Source organism: Branchiostoma lanceolatum, chromosome 19 (genome assembly GCF_035083965.1).
Source record: "Branchiostoma lanceolatum isolate klBraLanc5 chromosome 19, klBraLanc5.hap2, whole genome shotgun sequence".
NCBI classification, from domain to species: Eukaryota; Metazoa; Chordata; class Leptocardii; order Amphioxiformes; family Branchiostomatidae; genus Branchiostoma; species Branchiostoma lanceolatum.
The window spans coordinates 15,565,470-15,585,286 of NC_089740.1; the positions used below are offsets into that span (position 1 = coordinate 15,565,470).

The window sequence follows — 19,817 nt, forward strand, 5'->3', positions numbered from 1 at the left end:
TACAGTTTTTTTTTCTCAGAATGACTTATAAAGCTAGCTCAAGTCTCGGCTACTCTACCGTTAGTCCGAGGTAGCAAGACACAATTCTTACGTCTACAGTGTAAATTCTATTGTGTCATCTTAGCTAGGACGACATTTTGACAGCTGACAATGGATGTAGCTGAGACACAAGAGTCTGGAGCGGCTGCCATTCGGCGTTAACTCAGGTGACATCAATACGACAGTAACCTGGCCCCAGTTGCGGCCATAAGACTGAGTTCTGATCGACGCATACCGGAGCGAACACCATCTCTTTATTTCTAGTCTTAGACATACTCGTGGTTTATTTTTCATTGATATACTATAACAGACCGGAATTTGAACTCCTGACACGACGACGGCCGGGATTCGAACCCAGGACAGTGGACCAACCGGCCTGATCCCCTCATTACAATCACAAAGCGCACACCTGCCCGTAACCCGGCAACCGCCCCACCGTCAGCTTCTTCTGATCCCCTCGGGACTGGAAGCGCCTCCTGCCGTCTAGGACAAGCAGCGCACACGGTGAAATTTTCACGGGATGGGGTTCAGTTATCTGATGTAAGAAAGATCAGCAGTAGGAAAGAAAAAGCCGACGCTTACTAGGATTGTGGCCGGTAAAACGCCCCGATGCGAGCTGCGAGGCTAGCCTGACTGGAAAATTCTGGGTCATGCTGACATGACTACGTCATACGCGGGTGCGCGCACACCCCAGACTGACCATAGCGCCAACATGTCCGGCACACCAAGCAGTTCTCTCGTCAGGATCGCGACCTGGCGTTTCGCAGACGCCTGTTTGGAACTTGACGCACCCGTCCCGTGATTAGGGTTGTTTCCAGGTGAGTTGGTGTGAATATTGTGCTCTAGGCGCCGTTAGTTTAATAGTGTGTTTGTTCGATGTGAATTTGTAGCCCCGGTCGGCACTGGCTACAGGTGAGGCGAACGACAAGCGCATTTAGCAAGCAACCGTCGAGTCCGAAACGGTTTTAAAGCTGCAAATCTCACCAACGTTCACACTACAGTTGAACCTGTGGTAGTAACCACCTCTGTGTAAGGACTACCTAGCCATTGTACCCGATTTTGTTTCTACCTTAGATCGCTTTCCCCAATGACACACGTAGTAAGAACCCTGTCTATAGTGACCACCTGTCTATTGTGACCACTTTCTTGAAGTCCCCTGAGTCAGTCGTATAGTTGCTATAGACAGGGTTAGTTGTAAATGGTTTACAATATGTTTTTATACTGCACATACACGGAAAAGTCCCAATTTGCATACTATGTACTACTATACTACTTTAAGAAGATATCAAAGAACGCTTTGGGTTCAAACTGTAAACTAACCACAAAAAACTGCTGGTCTTTTTAGAGCAGGAACATGGCGATTCTTAAACGCACAGATCACGGTTGTAGTCAAGCGTGGGTTTTGCCTAGTGGTTTTCACACTGTGTTTGGAATAGATCTCTTCGTACCATGTATATTTAACAAGAGGTAGACATGCATGTCCTCTGTCTCATATACAACAGTACCGCGGTTGCATTGTTATGATAGTCACTCGCTGTGAAACGATATCGGACACTGTTTATGTAGATTTGCATAGCTACCTGAAACACGGAATCTCCAACAGTTTAAAGGAAATCCTTTTTATAACTTATTCCACATGGCAGATAAAGCTAACGTTATGTACACAGAAGTCTACAAATTCGTAAATTGCATGTCAAAGTTAACTGTAGATATACAATGTACTGTATAGTCCAAATCCATAGGGTCCATGTATGATGCCTTGGCCATGATATAAGAAAAGACAGGGACCAACAATATCGGAACTATCTTGACATAAATTTGCAATACTTTGATAATTGGTGTTTTTAATACAAAAGTATGCTCATCATTTGCAATGTACACGCAGAACAATAAGCTGGTTGAATGACCCTGGATAGTGACGTCATTGCCCTTATATGGAGTTACTAACACACCATTTCGACTTTCCATTGAGACGACGGCCGTTGAGCGACTAATTGCAAAACTCTCATTAGTAGTTCTAATTAACTAATTTCATCAATGAAGAAGTGTATTTTGAAAGTTTGTTTTTTACTTTGTCATATTTCAAATCATACTCTTTAACCTTGGATCATATTCCAACTATTGTTTGTGTGTTTGTTTGTTTGTCTGAGATTTTATCAATTCATGAAAGACTAGCCGCTTTTCATTGAGGTCATGAAAGAAGAGGTCAGGGTCAGACAAAATATATAAAAAAGATGTAGATTGCACGTCCTAATAAATCCATAAACATATAGTCATATTAAATCCATTATCCTTACATATACATGGCATTACAAAAATATACTTGATACTATTGTAAAAAGTCATAGGTCATACAAGTCCACTGTCGGTCTCTCAGCGGTCTCTATCCGATGAAAGCGGGCTAGTTCAATGTCCTTACACAGTGACGTCATTGCCCTTATATGGAGTACAACTTCAAGTAACTAGACCCGTTAATGGACCATGAGAGGCTGTGTGTGGGTGTTGTTGTCTCGCAGACGGCAGGTGTAAAATCAAACTTCTGCTGAGTGAAAGATGTCAACGGGCTTTTCATAAGCGTTTCTGCACTGGAAGATATGAATCTAGGAAGCTCAAACTTTTTTTCTTCAACATCTACTTTTACTTAAAGGTGAAGGTAAAAGTAGTCACAGAGCCTTTTCAAGGCCGTAGGGGCGGTGGACAAGGAGAGGGTGTGTGCGGGTGTTGTCGTCTCCCAGACGGCAGGTGTAAAAACAACTCTGCTGATTTATCGGGGAGCGATGTCAACGTGGTCTTCATAAGCGGTTCTGCACCGGAAGATGTGAATTTAGGAAGCCCAAACATTTTTTGTTGAAGATCTACTAAGTTAAAGGTAAATGTTAGTAGAAACAGACCCCTTTCGGGGCCGTAGAGGCAGTGTGTTGTTATTCACTGTAACCTCCCAAACCGAAGTCATTTTTACACCTACATGTAGTGAGTAGAGTCGTGTCAAGTGCCTTTAGAGTCGTGTCAAGTCCCGAGGGAAAAACGTCTAGCCAGGAATCTAACCCATGACATCTCGAGTCCCGTAGCCTAGCGAATCGGCCATTCGACGACACATAAGATCTACTTAAAACAAGCAAACAAACGAACAATAGAAAAAAACCCAAAAAAAACATGAAATACTCAAAAACCACACTGAACATCTCCTTTGATATTGGGCATCCTTAATCGTTTTAGTTTTCACTTGAAAAAGCACGGCAGGGTATTTAGACTCTGATCATTCGGAATAAACGGAGCCACGGAGACAAAGCTGTTTATTATCACGTATGAGCTAATCGGACTAAAGCCTAGAATTAACTATATAATCTGCAGTGCTCCAGATTAGGCGATTATAAGAGTAAGTTTTAGGTCACAGGGCGATTCTGTTCATGGCTTTATCGTAAGTATCTGTTTCTTACAAGCGGATTTCGTTTGAAATGAGCTTTTTACTCGAAGTACAGCTTATTGCAGTAAACATATTTAGAGTTAGGCAGGTTTCTAACCGTCTTGGTGTTTCTTTTCAAATTGACGGTAACAGAACGCATTATTTTCCTCTGTCGTTTCTATCAGAAAGCAAAGCTAATGATCATAAATTCAACATGTAAATTCAATGATTATGATGTGGGGCACTTCGACCCCACATGGTTCGTTCCTTTCTGAGTCACAAAAGTACAATAAAGGTCTTCATTCGTCTTTATAAAACCTGTAACATGAAAAGTAGATAATTTATGTAAGTGTCGCTCTGACCTGTCCCTGTAACAGGATCATAGATCCTCACAAGGATTATCCTCCTCATTAATAAATAATGACACCTTTCTGACGTACGACTCCGCAGGTGTGTTTACCTGTTGTTGTACCATTGCCATGGTAACGAGGCCCAACCCCACATTTTTACCTGGGTCAACAACCCTTAGGGCATTGCTGTAATCTCTGTCTTTATTGTTGTGATGAGGTGTTGTGTTATTAATAAAAAACCCTTGATTACCTGCGGGGGAAGGATTTGTTATGGCTGCATGTCAAACGCGGTCGAAGACGAAGTACATTCTATCTCCAACTGTCCCAAAAAAGAGATATTCAAAGTAGCCAACAAAAGTAATCACAATTTTAAAACGTTTACTGACGAAAAAACTAAATCATTACTAGTCACTCCTATGTGCTTCTCCCTGGGATTTATCATTTTAGAACGGTACAGTATCAGTTCCCTAAATGTAAGCTTAGGGCAACCTACCGGGATCTCGTAGCTATCGTAGAAAGTGGCCAATAATAAAGTCTACTCAAAAACTCCGCTTGGTCATGACTCATCTGGAGGAAGAGGGAGATGAACATGAAAACAGAGTCCCAGGGGAAGTCTGTCCCTTCGTACACACAGTTTCAGGAAGTGAATATAGTCAGAGTCAAGTTTTCCTTCAAGCCCCGTTTCCATCTCAAACTCTTGCTCAGTTTTCACTATAAGATATTCGAGAACCAGAAAAATGCATTGATGTGGCCTTAGCAACCATAGACCCTGATAAAGTCCAACACTTTAGGAGGAAGTAGCAGGCGAGGCAATTTGATTCACATTGTGCTCACACAACAGTGTGGCCCAAGGGCTCTGAAAAAAAGAGATGGGCGCCACCCTAAACTGGTGCATGTCGGCCCATTCTCCTGCTTCATTGTAGAAAGAAAAGCGCAGACTCGGATCAACCAGGCTTTCCCCAAGCAGCTTACGCGGAGCCCGGGAATTGTCCCGATTAAATCCGTGTTTTCCCGTTGCCATAGCCTTCAGCCAGACCTAGGGGCTTCTTGTGCACATCCCTTATATGCAGCGTACGGAGGCCCTTTGTTCGTGCTTTTGTCTCGTCATGGGCGGACGCTTTTCAATGAGGTCATGAGGGTCAAACAAGTAACAAGAGTTAGATTACACGGTTGATGTTCTGACTATAAAACACATAAGATATACAGTTGATGGCTAGAAAATAGCAAAATAGATGTCGGCAGCACAGCAGAATACCTTTCTTGTACAATAATTATGTAAGATGAAACTTATGACACCTTTTTTTACTTAGCAAGATTCTGTACACTCTTCAGTGGAATTCCTAATAGTGAAACAGTTTCTTACGCACTGTTCTATATTTACAATGAAGGGATCACCACATGCCAGTATAGTCAATGCGTCCATTTCGTCATTGTAGGAGTCTTTGTGTCCGTGTGTCTGATGGTGAAATCTTCCAAACTTTCCCAATGACCGGTATAACGTTGTTTCCATGCGGGTTGTTACAGACAAAAGAACCTTACAAGGCCGACACTTATGCTTAGATGGCACTGGGAAAGGAAGTAGGGTGTTGTCTGTTTCTGTTAAGTCCCTTAACTCTTACATAAACAGGTACTTTTGGAAGGCCAGGAAGACAATACAAAGAGTTCACAGAAGTTTGGGTACTGGAAGTAGGTTGTCTTAACGTATCAAAAGCTGTAACCATGGCGTTCAAAGAAAATTAGGTCAGACACAGTTAGGCGATGACAATAAAGAGGAAGGCCACTAGACTAAACTAGTCCCATTTCATTGTGTCTACATTTATATTTAGTTCATTTGCAAATAGAAAAAAGAAGTCATTTGATAACAGCAGGGAAAACAATATACTGGGGATACCGGAAACCTACGAGGTTACCCACGCTGAGGTTATAGATATAATCATAACAATTAATGATTTCAATGTGTAATAATCGGATCAAATTGACTATCAAAATCAACAGAAGTTAAAGAAAACAAAATGCGTAAAACTAATAAGTTACTAATCATCGTACAAAGTAAAAGATTTTATCTTCTGCCGACTTGGCTGAAAGAAAAATGTAACACCTCTGCCATGGAAGTAACGACTCCAAATCTGCGACATGCGTGTGAAGGAAGACCGCATCTCCTACGTGATCAATTAAAAATTGCAACATTTGACAACATTTGACACATCGGACGTTTGTTGCGCATTCCTACTGACAGATCTAGGTTGTCTTTTGTGTCTCCTATTGTTGGATTTAGAGAATAGGTCTTTGTTGACAGTTTTACAAGGTTGGGGTTATAGAGAGTCAACTTGTGTCCCAAAGTTACCTGGTTTACACAGAAACGCACCAATTTGAAATACCGAATAATGTTTGCCTTTTTATTTGGTTCCATATAATTTTTTCCATTATATTATCATTTGGCGTGTTTTCGAGAATCCGATTTATATAATGTACACTCGAACTGGCCGATCTTGTTCTGTTTCTTGTACCGTGTATAATTCATAGATCAGACATTTGTTACTGTCAATACGATATAGGTTACTGCAGGTCAATAGTTGTGATTTAATCATGTTGAAGATTGGGACATGCATTGGGCTGTCTCCAAATTTGGGTAAAAAGGCACTTCATAACCTTATACGTAGATCGTGTATTAGCGAATGAAACATATAGTCTATGGTCAGATATCTCTCTCTCTCTCTCTCCCTCTCTCTCTCTCTATATATATATACATCTATATATATATACATACAAGTTAAGTCCTCCCTTGAGCAAAACAGACAACTTTACATTCTTGATGCGCATAGACAAACAATATGTACCCAAAGCTATCATTCCAAAAAGAACACCAGGGCAAGTACTTTAGCTAGGTGTAATTGTATGAAGTTTCTGTTCATATCTACAATACTTGTATCTATAATGAACTGTTTTTAGGCCAGTAAAAAAATTGGCCGAAATAACGAAACACCTTCATTGTGTAAGAATAGATATCTGTCATCATTCCGTACATCAACCCCATATTTGGACATTGACGTCAAGGATACCGTGACAACCACAAACCAACCGGTCGGTTGTTTCTTTTTCTAGAAACGCAGTTTTGTTTGTGGCGACCACCAACACAGGGCACTTGGAGACTAATCATAATGACAATATGGGGACAGGTTAGTTCTGGGATCTGGAATCTTTAGGGATTTTCATTTCTTTCCGTTACCGGACTAATAAATCCAAACTCAGTCCCTAACAACAAACGTCTAATACCAAAGAGCGCTTCCAACATTGGGAAAAAAGTCTGAAATGCCCGCCATTCGGCAACCACCTACACTGGACACTTGAAGACTAATCATAATGACAATATGGGGACAGGTTAGTTCAGGGATCTGGAATCTTTAGGGATTTTCATTTCTTTCTGTTACCGGACTAATAAATCCAAACCCAGCCCCTAGCAACAAACGTCTAATACCAAAAGCGTTTCCAACATTGGGAAAGGAGGCTGATATGTCCGCCATTCGGCAAAATTGTTTGTGGCATATTGGAGAAAAATAGTGGTGGGAAGATTCCGAGCTAACTCGACGGAGTGACGAGTGTTTGTTTGTGGCAATCACATATACAGGACACTTGGAGACTAATTATAATGACAATATGCGGACAGGTTATTCTAAGGCTCGGTGGGGTCTTTTGGGATTTTCGTTTCTCTCTGCCTGCTGACGAATAAACCTTGTCCCTAACAACAAAGATCTACCGAAGAGCGTTGCTAATATGGCTTAAGGAAGATGACATATCCTCCGGCTGTTAACCTGGTACATTTTGAGGGAATCGTGGAGGGTGTAGAAAACCGATTTCTTCTGATTCGGTAAGACACTAAAAACACTCACACTTGCTAGAAAGTTGAGTATCCTTGCAACACCATTGGGGCGGAGACGGAAATACAATTTTAGCAACAGTGTGTCTTCAAATTGACCATTGAAAAGCACATTTTGCTGTGACGTGCACAATTGCTAGTGGTTTCTATAGACGCTACACACTAACTCATAACCAGGTTATCTACTGCAATAAATGTAAGGATTTCAGTTATGTGGAGAGCTAAAACGGACCTACTGTAATTGCTTAATTTCGTCCCCACCCTACAGCTGCATTCTTGACTCAGTGTGGGCGCTGTTATTGGTTTCTATGGACACTGCACGCTAACTGATAGTCCGTGTTTGTACTGTAATGAATATAAGGATTCAATATTGAGAGCTGAAAAGAACCTACTGTAATTGCTTCATTTCATCCACCCCAGAGTTGCTAGTGGTTTCTATAGAACCTGCACGCTAAGTGATTGTATACAATGTATGCTCTTCTGAATGAGAATCTACTGAATAGCAAATACTCGACATTTCTTAGGATATCGTTGAGATAGGAATTTCCGTTCATGGTAGACAAGACGCGATGCGCATGGGCAAAGGGATGGCACTTTTGTGTATCGACAGGTTTTGTGCAATTGGAATCTTACAGATACGTCAATGAACAATTGCTGCTTTTCTTGTCTAAAAAGGAGTTGATTGACTTTCTGAACACCCCCAAAGACCGACCTTAATTCAGTTGTCAGAAAACAGAAGTCATATGTACATGTATGCAATTAGATAATATGTGCAAATTCCATGAGGAAAATGGTGAGCTTATTCACAAGATCTAAGCTCTTGGTATTCACGCTAACTTGAATTGAAAATGAAGAAAAAAGGACCGCTTTCAATCACATATAATTTTTCTTACGTATTGGGATTTCCTATGTAGCACTATGGCACAGCCGCTGTCTTCACTGCAACTGAAGTTTTCATGCTCTTTGATAAGAACCAACATTTTTCTCCGCTGTGTTTCAGGTGTTGAGGTGAACGATGATGGAACATGGCGTCACAGAGCGGTGGATGCGGCGCGCCTTCCAGAAGTTCGGCCGTTTCCTCGCGCGACATCCGCACGCGTTCCTCCTCGCCTCGCTGGTTCTCGCGGGATCTTTAGGGGGAGGACTCTACTTTTTAGGTAATCGACTTTTATTTTCAAGTTCTTGCCCGAGCAATAATTATAACATGTAAGAATGTATAAAAAGGTAATGGTGACACGTGCAACGAGTGACTATTCTAAGAACTGCTACGGAAAACAATCTACGCTTTTTGGGTTTGACTTCTTTTTTGGAAGCAGTGGAAGATGAAGTGTCTCACTTTTTTGCAATGAGTGGGTTTGAAAGGTTTGCAGGGCTCTAGCTTTCTTTTCTTCAGTAAACGTATGCTTGGAAATTGTGGTGGCTTCTTTAAGTAGCTCTTTTCTTTCCTGATCATTAAAGTGTACGTGAGTAATAGTAAGTACGGAATCTATGAAGACTACCTGTGAGCCAGTGTTTTCCCAGCGATCAGATCATCAACTTTATATGTTTGCATGATTTCATTTTAGGAAACGAAGGTTCTATCGAGAAGCTCTACACACCTGAAGACGGCCCGGGGAAGGTAGAGAGGGAATATGTACGGACGAACTTCCCGGTTAACGACTCCGAACACTTCCTCCCCTCCCGGGTGATCACAGCGGGGCGTTACGGGGCTGTGATCATCAGGCCCCGAGGGGAAGTCTCGGACAACGCGCTGCACACGGCGGTACTGGACGCCGCCGTCTCTCTACACAATAACATATCGGACTTAGTAACGGATGAGCTCGGGTTGAGCTATACAGACGTTTGTGCCAAATGGAAAACCGACTGCGTCATCAGCGGTTTGGACTTGCTAGACTTCATCGCCACAAGTTTTCCTAACGTTACGGTTGGCTACCCGTGGACTTCCTTACCGGGAGGTTTAAGAACTTTCAGCGGAGCGATTCTTGGCGACGTAACCCTTAAAGACGAGACGGAAACCGTCAAGAAAGTTGGAGCCATCAAACTTATTTACCATCTTCGCTCTTCTCGAGAAGATGACGACAGAAGGAGCGAGGCGTGGGAAGGCGCCTTCCTGGAGAACATGGCGGTGTTTTCCTCTGACGTCATAGCCGTGACGTGGTCGACGTCACACTCGCTGGAGACGGAGATTGCCGAGATGGCGACACGAGCCGTGCCGAACCTGGCGGCCTACACGGTCAGTAGGGCCTTTTTGAATCCCGTCTTTTATTGTTAAAGTAGAAAGAAGTAATAACTAAGCTACTACGAGCAGGCTGATTGTCATGGGACCCAAGCTCAAAGACAAGAGGGCACAGTTACCATGCTTGTATGTTTGAAACTGCGACAACTAAGTGAACTGTTATGCATGTCTGTGCAAATTGATGTCAAGGCTGGAAAATGGCAACTTCTTGGTTTAATTATCCATCATGGCGGTCATAGTTGACATCATATAGTCATGTGACGTGTGTGGAAAGCAGTGGTGGCCCGCATCGTCGACAGATGAAAGCGGCGACAACGATGATGATAGTCAAGTAAGTAAGTGCAACGCTATAATGTATGTCTAATAACATGAAATGTACCCGTTGATCCAGGTGAGCATGCTGCTGGCGTTCGCGGTGCTGTCGTGCGTGATGCGGGACCCGGTCCGCAGCAAGCCGTTCCTGGGCATGGTGGGCGTGCTGGGCGCGGGCATGGCCGTCATGGCCACCGTGGGGCTCTTCTCCTACTGCGGGGTCATGTTCAACAACCTGGTGGCCGCCATGCCGTTCCTCATCATAGGTCAGTGGTTATAGTTTATTTGTCAGTGGTCAAAGTTCAACTGTCATAGGTCAGTGGTCATATCTTATGTTTTAGGTCAGTGGTCATAGTTCATATGTCATAGGTCAGTTTAGTCATGTTCAGCAACCTGGTTGCTGCCATGACGTTCCTCATCATAGGTCAGTGGTCATAGTTCATATGGTATAGGTCATAGTTCATATGTCATAGGTCAGCTTAGTCATATTCAGCAACCTGGTGGCCGCCATGCCTTCGCTCACCATAGGTCAGTGGTCATAGTCTATATGCAATAGGTCATAGTTCATATGTCATAGATCAGTTTAGTAATGTTCAATAACCTGGTGGCCCCCATGCCTTCGCTCACCATAGGTCAGTGGTCATAGTTCATATGTCAGTGGTCAAAGTTCAAATGTCATAGGTCAGTGGTCATATCTTATGTTTTAGGTCAGTGGTCATAGTTCATATGTCATAGGTCAGTTTAGTCATGTTCAACAACCTGGTGGCCGCCATGCCGTTCCTCATCATAGGTCAGTGGTTATAGTTTATTTGTAATAGGTCATAGTTCATATGTCATAGGTCAGTTTAGTCATGTTCAATAACCTGGTGGCCGCCATGCCTTCGCTCACCATAGGTCAGTGGTCATGGTTCATATGTCAGTGGTCAAAGTTCAAATGTCATAGGTCAGTGGTCATATCTTATGTTTTAGGTCAGTGGTCATAGTTCATATGTCATAGGTCAGTTTAGTCATGTTCAATAACCTGGTGGCCGCCATGTCTTTCCTCATCATAGGTCAGTGGTCAAAGGTCTTATGTTATAGGTCAATGGTCAGAGGTAATGTGTCATAGGTCAGTTAAGTGATGTTCAACAACCTGGTTGCCGCCATGACGTTCCTCATCATAGGTCAGTGATCATAGTTTATATGTTATGTGTCATAATTCTTATGTCATAGGTCAGTTTAGTCATTTTCAACAACCTGGTGGCCGCCATGCCGTTCCTTATCATAGGTCAATGGTCATGGTTCATTTAAGGTACATGTTCCCCAGCCATGCCTGGCGGTCGAAGGAGAACCACCGTGCCCACAGTGGAAAACAACCCACTGGCCTCAAAAAGGCTATGGGACTACCTTTGGCTACCTTTATTTTTACCTTTCTGTCTGTCTTGCCCAGGTGTAGGAGTGGATAACATGTTCCTGCTGCTGGCCGCGTGGCGCCGGACCAGCCCGCGGCGCAGTGTGGAGGAGCGGGCTTCGCGTGTTGGTGTTGTTTGATGGTTGTTTGATGGTTGTTTGTTTCCCCTCAGGTGTAGGAGTAGATAACATGTTCCTGCTGCTGGCCGCGTGGCGCCGGACCAGCCCGCGGCGCAGTGTGGAGGAGCGGGCTTCGCGTGTTGGTGTTGTTTGATGGTTGTTTGATGGTTGTTTGTTTCCCCTCAGGTGTAGGAGTGGATAACATGTTCCTGCTGCTGGCCGCGTGGCGCCGGACCAGCCCGCGGCGCAGCGTGGAGGAGCGGGCTTCGCGTGTTGGTGTTGTTTGATGGTTGTTTGATGGTTGTTTGTTTCCCCTCAGGTGTAGGAGTGGATAACATGTTCCTCCTGCTGCTGGCCGCGTGGCGCCGGACCAGCCCGCGCGGCGCAGTGTGGAGGAGCGGGCTTCGCGTGTTGGTGTTGTTTGATGGTTGTTTGATGGTTGTTTGTTTGTTGCCCCCCAGGTGTAGGAGTAGATAACATGTTCCTGCTGCTGGCCGCGTGGCGCCGGACCAGCCCGCGGCGCAGTGTGGAGGAGCGGGCTTCGCGTGTTGGTGTTGTTTGATGGTTGTTTGATGGTTGTTTGTTTCCCCTCAGGTGTAGGAGTGGATAACATGTTCCTGCTGCTGGCCGCGTGGCGCCGGACCAGCCCGCGGCGCAGTGTGGAGGAGCGGGCTTCGCGTGTTGGTGTTGTTTGATGGTTGTTTGATGGTTGTTTGTTTCCCCTCAGGTGTAGGAGTGGATAACATGTTCCTGCTGCTGGCCGCGTGGCGCCGGACCAGCCCGCGGCGCAGTGTGGAGGAGCGGGCTTCGCGTGTTGGTGTTGTTTGATGGTTGTTTGATGGTTGTTTGTTTCCCCTCAGGTGTAGGAGTAGATAACATGTTCCTGCTGCTGGCCGCGTGGCGCCGGACCAGCCCGCGGCGCAGTGTGGAGGAGCGGGCTTCGCGTGTTGGTGTTGTTTGATGGTTGTTTGATGGTTGTTTGTTTCCCCTCAGGTGTAGGAGTGGATAACATGTTCCTGCTGCTGGCCGCGTGGCGCCGGACCAGCCCGCGCGGCGCAGTGTGGAGGAGCGGGCTTCGCGTGTTGGTGTTGTTTGATGGTTGTTTGATGGTTGTTTGTTTGTTGCCCCCCAGGTGTAGGAGTAGATAACATGTTCCTGCTGCTGGCCGCGTGGCGCCGGACCAGCCCGCGGCGCAGTGTGGAGGAGCGGGCTTCGCGTGTTGGTGTTGTTTGATGGTTGTTTGATGGTTGTTCGTTTCCCCTCAGGTGTAGGAGTGGATAACATGTTCCTGCTGCTGGCCGCGTGGCGCCGGACCAGCCCGCGGCGCAGTGTGGAGGAGCGGGCTTCGCGTGTTGGTGTTGTTTGATGGTTGTTTGTTGCCCCCCAGGTGTAGGAGTGGATAACATGTTCCTGCTGCTGGCCGCGTGGCGCCGGACCAGCCCGCGGCGCAGTGTGGAGGAGCGGGCTTCGCGTGTTGGTGTTGTTTGATGGTTGTTTGATGGTTGTTTGTTGCCCCCCAGGTGTAGGAGTGGATAACATGTTCCTCCTGCTGGCGGCGTGGCGCCGGACCAGCCCGCGGCGCAGTGTGGAGGAGCGGGCTTCGCGTGTTGGTGTTGTTTGATGGTTGTTTGATGGTTGTTTGTTGCCCCCCAGGTGTAGGAGTGGATAACATGTTCCTGCTGCTGGCCGCGTGGCGCCGGACCAGCCCGCGGCGCAGTGTGGAGGAGCGGGCTTCGCGTGTTGGTGTTGTTTGATGGTTGTTTGATGGTTGTTTGTTGCCCCCCAGGTGTAGGAGTAGATAACATGTTCCTGCTGCTGGCGGCGTGGCGCCGGACCAGCCCGCGGCGCAGTGTGGAGGAGCGGGCTTCGCGTGTTGGTGTTGTTTGATGGTTGTTTGATGGTTGTTTGTTGCCCCTCAGGTGTAGGAGTAGATAACATGTTCCTGCTGCTGGCGGCGTGGCGCCGGACCAGCCCGCGGCGCAGTGTGGAGGAGCGGGCTTCGCGTGTTGGTGTTGTTTGATGGTTGTTTGATGGTTGTTTGTTTGTTTCCCCTCAGGTGTAGGAGTAGATAACATGTTCCTGCTGCTGGCGGCGTGGCGCCGGACCAGCCCGCGGCACAGTGTGGAGGAGCGGGCTTCGCGTGTTTGTGTTGTTTGATGGTTGTTTGTTTCCCCCAGGTGTGGGAGTGGATAACATGTTCCTGCTGCTGGCGGCGTGGCGCCGGACCAGCCCGCGGCACAGTGTGGAGGAGCGGGCTTCGCGTGTTGGTGTTGTTTGATGGTTGTTTGTTTCCCCTCAGGTGTGGGAGTGGATAACATGTTCCTGCTGCTGGCCGCGTGGCGCCGGACCAGCCCCCGGCGTAGTGTGGAGGGGCGGGCTTCGCGTGTTTGATGGTTGTTTGTTTCCCCTCAGGTGTGGGAGTGGATAACATGTTTCTCCTGCTGGCCGCGTGGCGCCGGACCAGCCCGCGGCGCAGTGTGGAGGAGCGGGCTTCGCATGTTGGTGTTGTTTGACGGTTGTTTGTTGCCCCTCAGGTGTGGGAGTGGATAACATGTTCCTCCTCCTGGCCGCGTGGCGCCGGACCAGCCCGCGGCGCAGTGTGGAGGAGCGGGCGGCGGAAACCTTCGCGGAGGCCGGCGTCTCCATCACCATCACCGCCATGACCAACGCGCTCGCCTTCGCCGTAGGAGCAATCACCAGGTAACAAGATTTTCATCATTTTCTAAATTTTTGTAATGAATTTCATTTAGAAAAAATCAAATACAGGCAAACACATACAATATATTGTACATATACATGTCATGAGCATAAACTGGCCAGAGGCCTTGCGATGGATGGCGTTTCTTAGTTTTCTTTGGAAGAACATGTACATGAAAGTTTGGTTCTATAGGTAACGCGACTGTCTTTTGGTCTATGATACTTCAGTCGTCAATCTTATAGCATGTTTGGTTTTAAAGTCGTTAAGTCTTATGACTGGAGGTGATCAAGTTTTAGACAACACTTTATTCGGACATAGGCTGCAATTTTCATCCAACTTTTTGTTTGTTTGTCTAGTCATTTAATTTCATTCATTTATTCATCAATTCATTCCCTCCCCCAGTTTCCCTGGCGTGCGGATATTCTGCATGTACAGCGGAGTGGCAGTCCTGTTCGCCTACCTGTTCCAGATCAACTTCTTCGGCGCGTGTCTAATCTACGACGGGATCCGCGAGCACCAGCACCGGCACTTCCTCACCTGCCTGCGGGTCCCCCCGCCGACCAAGGCCGACCAGCCCGCCTGCTGCCCACGGTCCTGCCGTACCGGCGACGCTTCGGTAGACCTGCGGGTCCCCACGCCGACCAAGGCCGACCAGCCTGGCTGCGGCTCACGGTCCTGTTGTACCGGCGACGCTTCGGCAGGCCTGCGGGTCCCCACGCCGACCAAGGCCGACCACCCCACCTGCTGCCCACGGTCCTGTTGTACCGGCGACGCTTCGGCAGGCCTGCGGGTCCACACGCCGATCAAGGCCGACCAGCCTGGCTGCCACCCGCGGTCCTGCTGTACAGGCGACGCTTCGGACCAAGACGGGGAGGACCACAACGACCACCTCCTTATGCTGTTCTTTAAGAACTACTACGGCCCCTTCATGACTCAGAAGTGGGTGAAAGTGGCAGTGACTGCGATGTTTTTCGGGTATATCGGGGTGGGGGTCTGGGGGTGCACACGACTGAGGGAGGGGGTCCCCCTAAGTAAACTGGCAGAGGACGGGTCTTACGTGGCCCGCTTTCTCGACCAGGACGATCGGTACTTCAGCGAGTATGACGTCAGGGTGGGCGTCATGGTAACGGAGAGGGTGGACTATTGGGACCCGGATGTACAGGATCAGTTGGAAGCAATGTTAGCTGATTTTGAAGACACGGACTTTACATACGGTAAAAACGAGTCGGAATCGTGGCTTCGCGTATATCATAAATTCGCGGAGCAAATTCCTGGCCTAAACCTGACCGATAAAACGTCTTTCATGACAGGACTTAAAGACATATTTCTTAAGACACCGGGTTTAGTTAGATATTCTTACGACCTTCAGTTCAGCGAAGACGGTGGCGAAATCCTCGCGAGCCGATTCTTCGTGCAGACCAAACAAATCGACGACACTATCAGAGAGAAGCACATGATGCTCAAAATGAGAGGCGTTGCCAAAAACGCACCTGTCCGAACCACGGTGTACCACCCGGCTTTCGTATACTATGACCAGTACACAGCCATCCTACCCAACACGCTGCAAAACTTAGGCATCGCCACAGTGGCCATGTTGGTGGTATCCCTCATACTCATGCCACACCCTGTGCATGCGGTCTGGGTGACTCTCGCGATAGCTTCCATCTGTTTGGGTGTTGTAGGTTTCATGACACTTTGGGGAATCAATCTAGACAGCATTTCCATGATCAGCCTTATCATGTGTATCGGGTTCTCAGTAGACTTTTCGGCCCACTTTATTTACTCCTTTGTGTCTGCAGAAGAAAGCGCGCGGGACGCCAAAGCCGTGCACGCGCTGTACAGCTTAGGGGTACCCATTCTCCAGGGGTCGATCTCAACAGTTCTTGGAGTGGCCGCGTTAAGCACGGCGCCGTCGTACGGCTTCAGAACATTCTTCAAGACGGTGTTCTTAGTCGTGGTGTTCGGTCTCCTTCACGGGATCGTGTTCCTTCCGGTCATGCTGTCCTGTCTTGGGACGAAACTTAAGATGTGTGGCGTCTTATATTGCACGTCAGGTGATAAGATACACCGCGTTGCACCAGCGAAAAGTACGACAGATCTGCCGGAGATTTGTAGAGAAAGAGAAGCTCCTAGTTTTACTCTCAGTCTCACTCCCGTAGAGGGGACAACTAACCCGGCGTACGAGCACGAGATACCGAGGGAAAGGGGAGCGTCTCCTTTTCCTATCATCCTCATGCCAGACTAGGATCTCTAGATATACATACCAAATGGATCCAAACTTATGTCGCTTCTTCTCAAACCGATGGTCTATCTACCACCAGAAAAGCATCACCGTGATATTATATTGTAGGTAAAGATGGTCACGGTATTCAAAGGATGCAAAGTGTAAATCAAAGATAGTGGTGAGAAAGTTAAAGTGTAAAAACGAATAATGGGGGAAATTCAAAGAACCGAAAAAGTCACACAAATACACTAATTCCTTAGATTATTACTATTTTCATAAAGTGTTTTAGCTTATACTACCGGAACCGGAAACTGTCTGGTTATTGCAATTGCTGCTACAGATTTAAGTGCTTTACATTTACAATAGCTTCAGAATAACTATATTTTCTCACTGTTGGGGACTGTAAGTGTTTAAACACTGGTCTATGATCTTACTGTAGTATGATTGCAGACAGCAAGCCCCCCTCCCCCTTATGACCTTGAAAGTTAGTCATGATAAATGTTACCTCTGATTCCGAGGAATCTCTGCCATTGCCAGTAGCAGACCGAGGTCGTTTGGCATTTTCCTCAGCTGCCGTTGTTCTGCTTCTGGCCCAGAGATGCACTCATCTACTGCACGATCGATCCGAGTCTATCATGTCGGCCATGTTGTTCTAACGTGGTTACCGGGAGCATGGAAACTTCCCATTTATGCAAATTTTACTATGACGCCATTCATACTTACATCACTTGCTGCAAAAACAGTCCGAACTTCCCGACATTTTTCACTTAAATATTTCTCTTAACTCTTCGTTGGGCCGATTGTTTTGCTTCTGAATGAATGAAGCTTAAAACTGAACGGCCTCTCGTACAGCGCCACACTGCGACTTTTGCCGACATTGCAGATACCGCGTAGTGTTTTCGAATACACACCCTCCCCATATTGAGAATGGTCTTGACTTCATGTCAAAAGGGAAGTTTTCTTGAAAGCAAGCTAATAAGTTTTGTCACTGGAGGCATTTGTCTTCTTGTATGCTAGCCAAATGTTGTTAAAATGTTATTCATGTAAATGTACATGTACTGAGTACTGTTGCAAGGTGCCATAGAGAATAGAACTGAGGACTGTGACACAAGATTGGTTAAGTCTAGTATGCAATGCAATAGAGATCATTAGAATAACTGCTCAAAAAGAAGATAAAAGAAATACTCAAGGACAATCTCTTATATTGCACTTACAGAATGATACTTTCTTAATGCTGCGGTCACATTTCCAAACCGGGGCCCGACCGGGCTGTTTGCGGGAACAGAAAATAAAAGTGTATGTAAAGAAATATTTACAAATTATGCTCATGATGGATATATCTATGTTTGTGTGATTTGTTGTCTTTTATGTCATACTTTTCGTTCCCGAAAACTACCTGGCCGGGCCCCGGTTTGGAAATGTGACCGTAGCATAAGACATGTTTCCCCTTGTCGTTTCAACCACCCTTGTGTATATAAGATAAAGTAAAGAATTATTGTGTTATTTCTCAAAGCTTCTATTGTAAATAATGTCCTGTTTCTCTGTTATGTTATATGCCTTGTAATTCTAAAATTGCAACGTTTTTCCCCTCACAGAATCACAATTCAGAATGTGTCAATATTGTGTAACAATAGAAAACAAAAGCAACAAAAAATGCAATCGTCAAATATATATAGAGCAAGAGTAGTGTGTGATGTTCCCATGAGTATCTACCGATTATTTCTTATTCATTGTCTAAACGCACAAAAATGAGTCAATGAAGACATTGTCAAGCACTTGTTATGATAGGTACAGTATCATTAACCTGCATTAACATTGATCCGCCGGTCTACATAAATCCGCCACATTGAAAAACAGTGGGTTTGAGAGATCTCTAGTGCAGCACCCCCCGGTATGCACAGTTTATAGATATACGGGAGTGCATCATACTGGGGGACGTTGGGTTGGAGATCTGTTTGGATGTATCTTTTCAGGGTGGCGTAATGATATACCCTGGTGGAATTATGTTAGTAGATGTTAACTTTTCTATAGATCTGTGTGATTGATTACTGCAGTTCGACATCTTTCTCTCGTTTTTGATCTATGCAAGTTCTGTTGTACAGCATTCACCCTCCTTTTCCCATGTGACTGTGCGTCTTTATGACAAACTTTGTAAAAATTGTTTTTGTCTACTTTTGAAAGGACAATAAAAGAGTTGATGAGTTTAACATGAAATGTCTTGTTGTGTCTCAATAAATGGAATGGAAAATATATGCACCTATAATTTAGTATTTCCGTCGCAGTATCTTATATCTAAACACTCTTTTATGTATTTCTTCTGAACACCTTCAAGTCAAAACTGGACAACCACTGGAGGGGACTGGAGTACTCGCCCAGCCCAACATAAACTCTAATCACAAACTCTGAACTCTTAGCTTAAGACGCGGATCTTATAGGCAATATGCCTCCTATCCGAACACTATGTTATGTTATGTTATGTTATGTTAAATATGATTAAACATACCTATTGTATACAATGCGTTAAGTTCTTTTGAGCAAGCAGAAAGAAATATGACCAGCTTTGGGCATTTATCATATTATGACCAATCCAAGATTAAGTGACGTTCCATTTCCAATCATATGTAAAACACGTATATAATGATCAAGAGTCAAACCCTATGTGGCGTCGGGTAGATTCTTATAGCTTGAATTATGAATGGCGCTTTTTAAAGTCCATTCATAAAATATACATCTGTTCTATCCCCATTGTCCGTCGCGATGTACGGGCCATTAGACCACTTACGGTCCGTTAAACTACAACAAAGGGCACTTAGGCCGCTCCAAAACAGTACAGGGTTCGTAGGTGTGTTTTAGGAAAATGTAATATGTTTCCATACTTATCGGATTTCATAGCGTTAGGTAGCCTCAAACTGAGGCTCATGTTTATCAACACAGAAAGAAAGAAACAGAGACAGAAAGAGAAAGATAGAGACAGAAAGAGAAAGATAGAGAGTCAGAGAGACAAAGACAAAAAAGTGACCAAGAGAAACAGAGAGTAAGAGAGAGAGAGAGAAACAGAGACAGATAGACAGAGAGGAAGAGAGACAAAGACAGAGAGAGACAGAGTGACGGAGAGAGAGAGACAGAGAGAGAGATTTGGAGAGATGCATATGCATTGTTTGAGAACTAGATG

The 19,817-nt window shown here is 45.6% G+C and overlaps 1 protein-coding gene across 1 annotated transcript; it reads left to right on the forward strand.

Annotated features, from left to right (window-relative positions):
• Positions 1-224: 224 nt before the first annotated feature.
• Positions 225-18,859, forward strand: LOC136425209 (patched domain-containing protein 3-like). The gene is made up of 13 exons (XM_066414004.1): positions 225-857; positions 8,667-8,823; positions 9,232-9,899; positions 10,294-10,480; positions 13,244-13,333; positions 13,377-13,466; positions 13,510-13,599; positions 13,643-13,732; positions 13,780-13,842; positions 13,901-13,963; positions 14,023-14,085; positions 14,258-14,423; positions 14,824-18,859. The coding sequence occupies exons 2-13, from the start codon at positions 8,682-8,684 to the stop codon at positions 16,664-16,666; spliced, it is 3,555 nt and encodes a 1,184-aa protein (XP_066270101.1). The 5' UTR covers positions 225-857; positions 8,667-8,681; the 3' UTR covers positions 16,667-18,859.
• Positions 18,860-19,817: the final 958 nt, after the last annotated feature.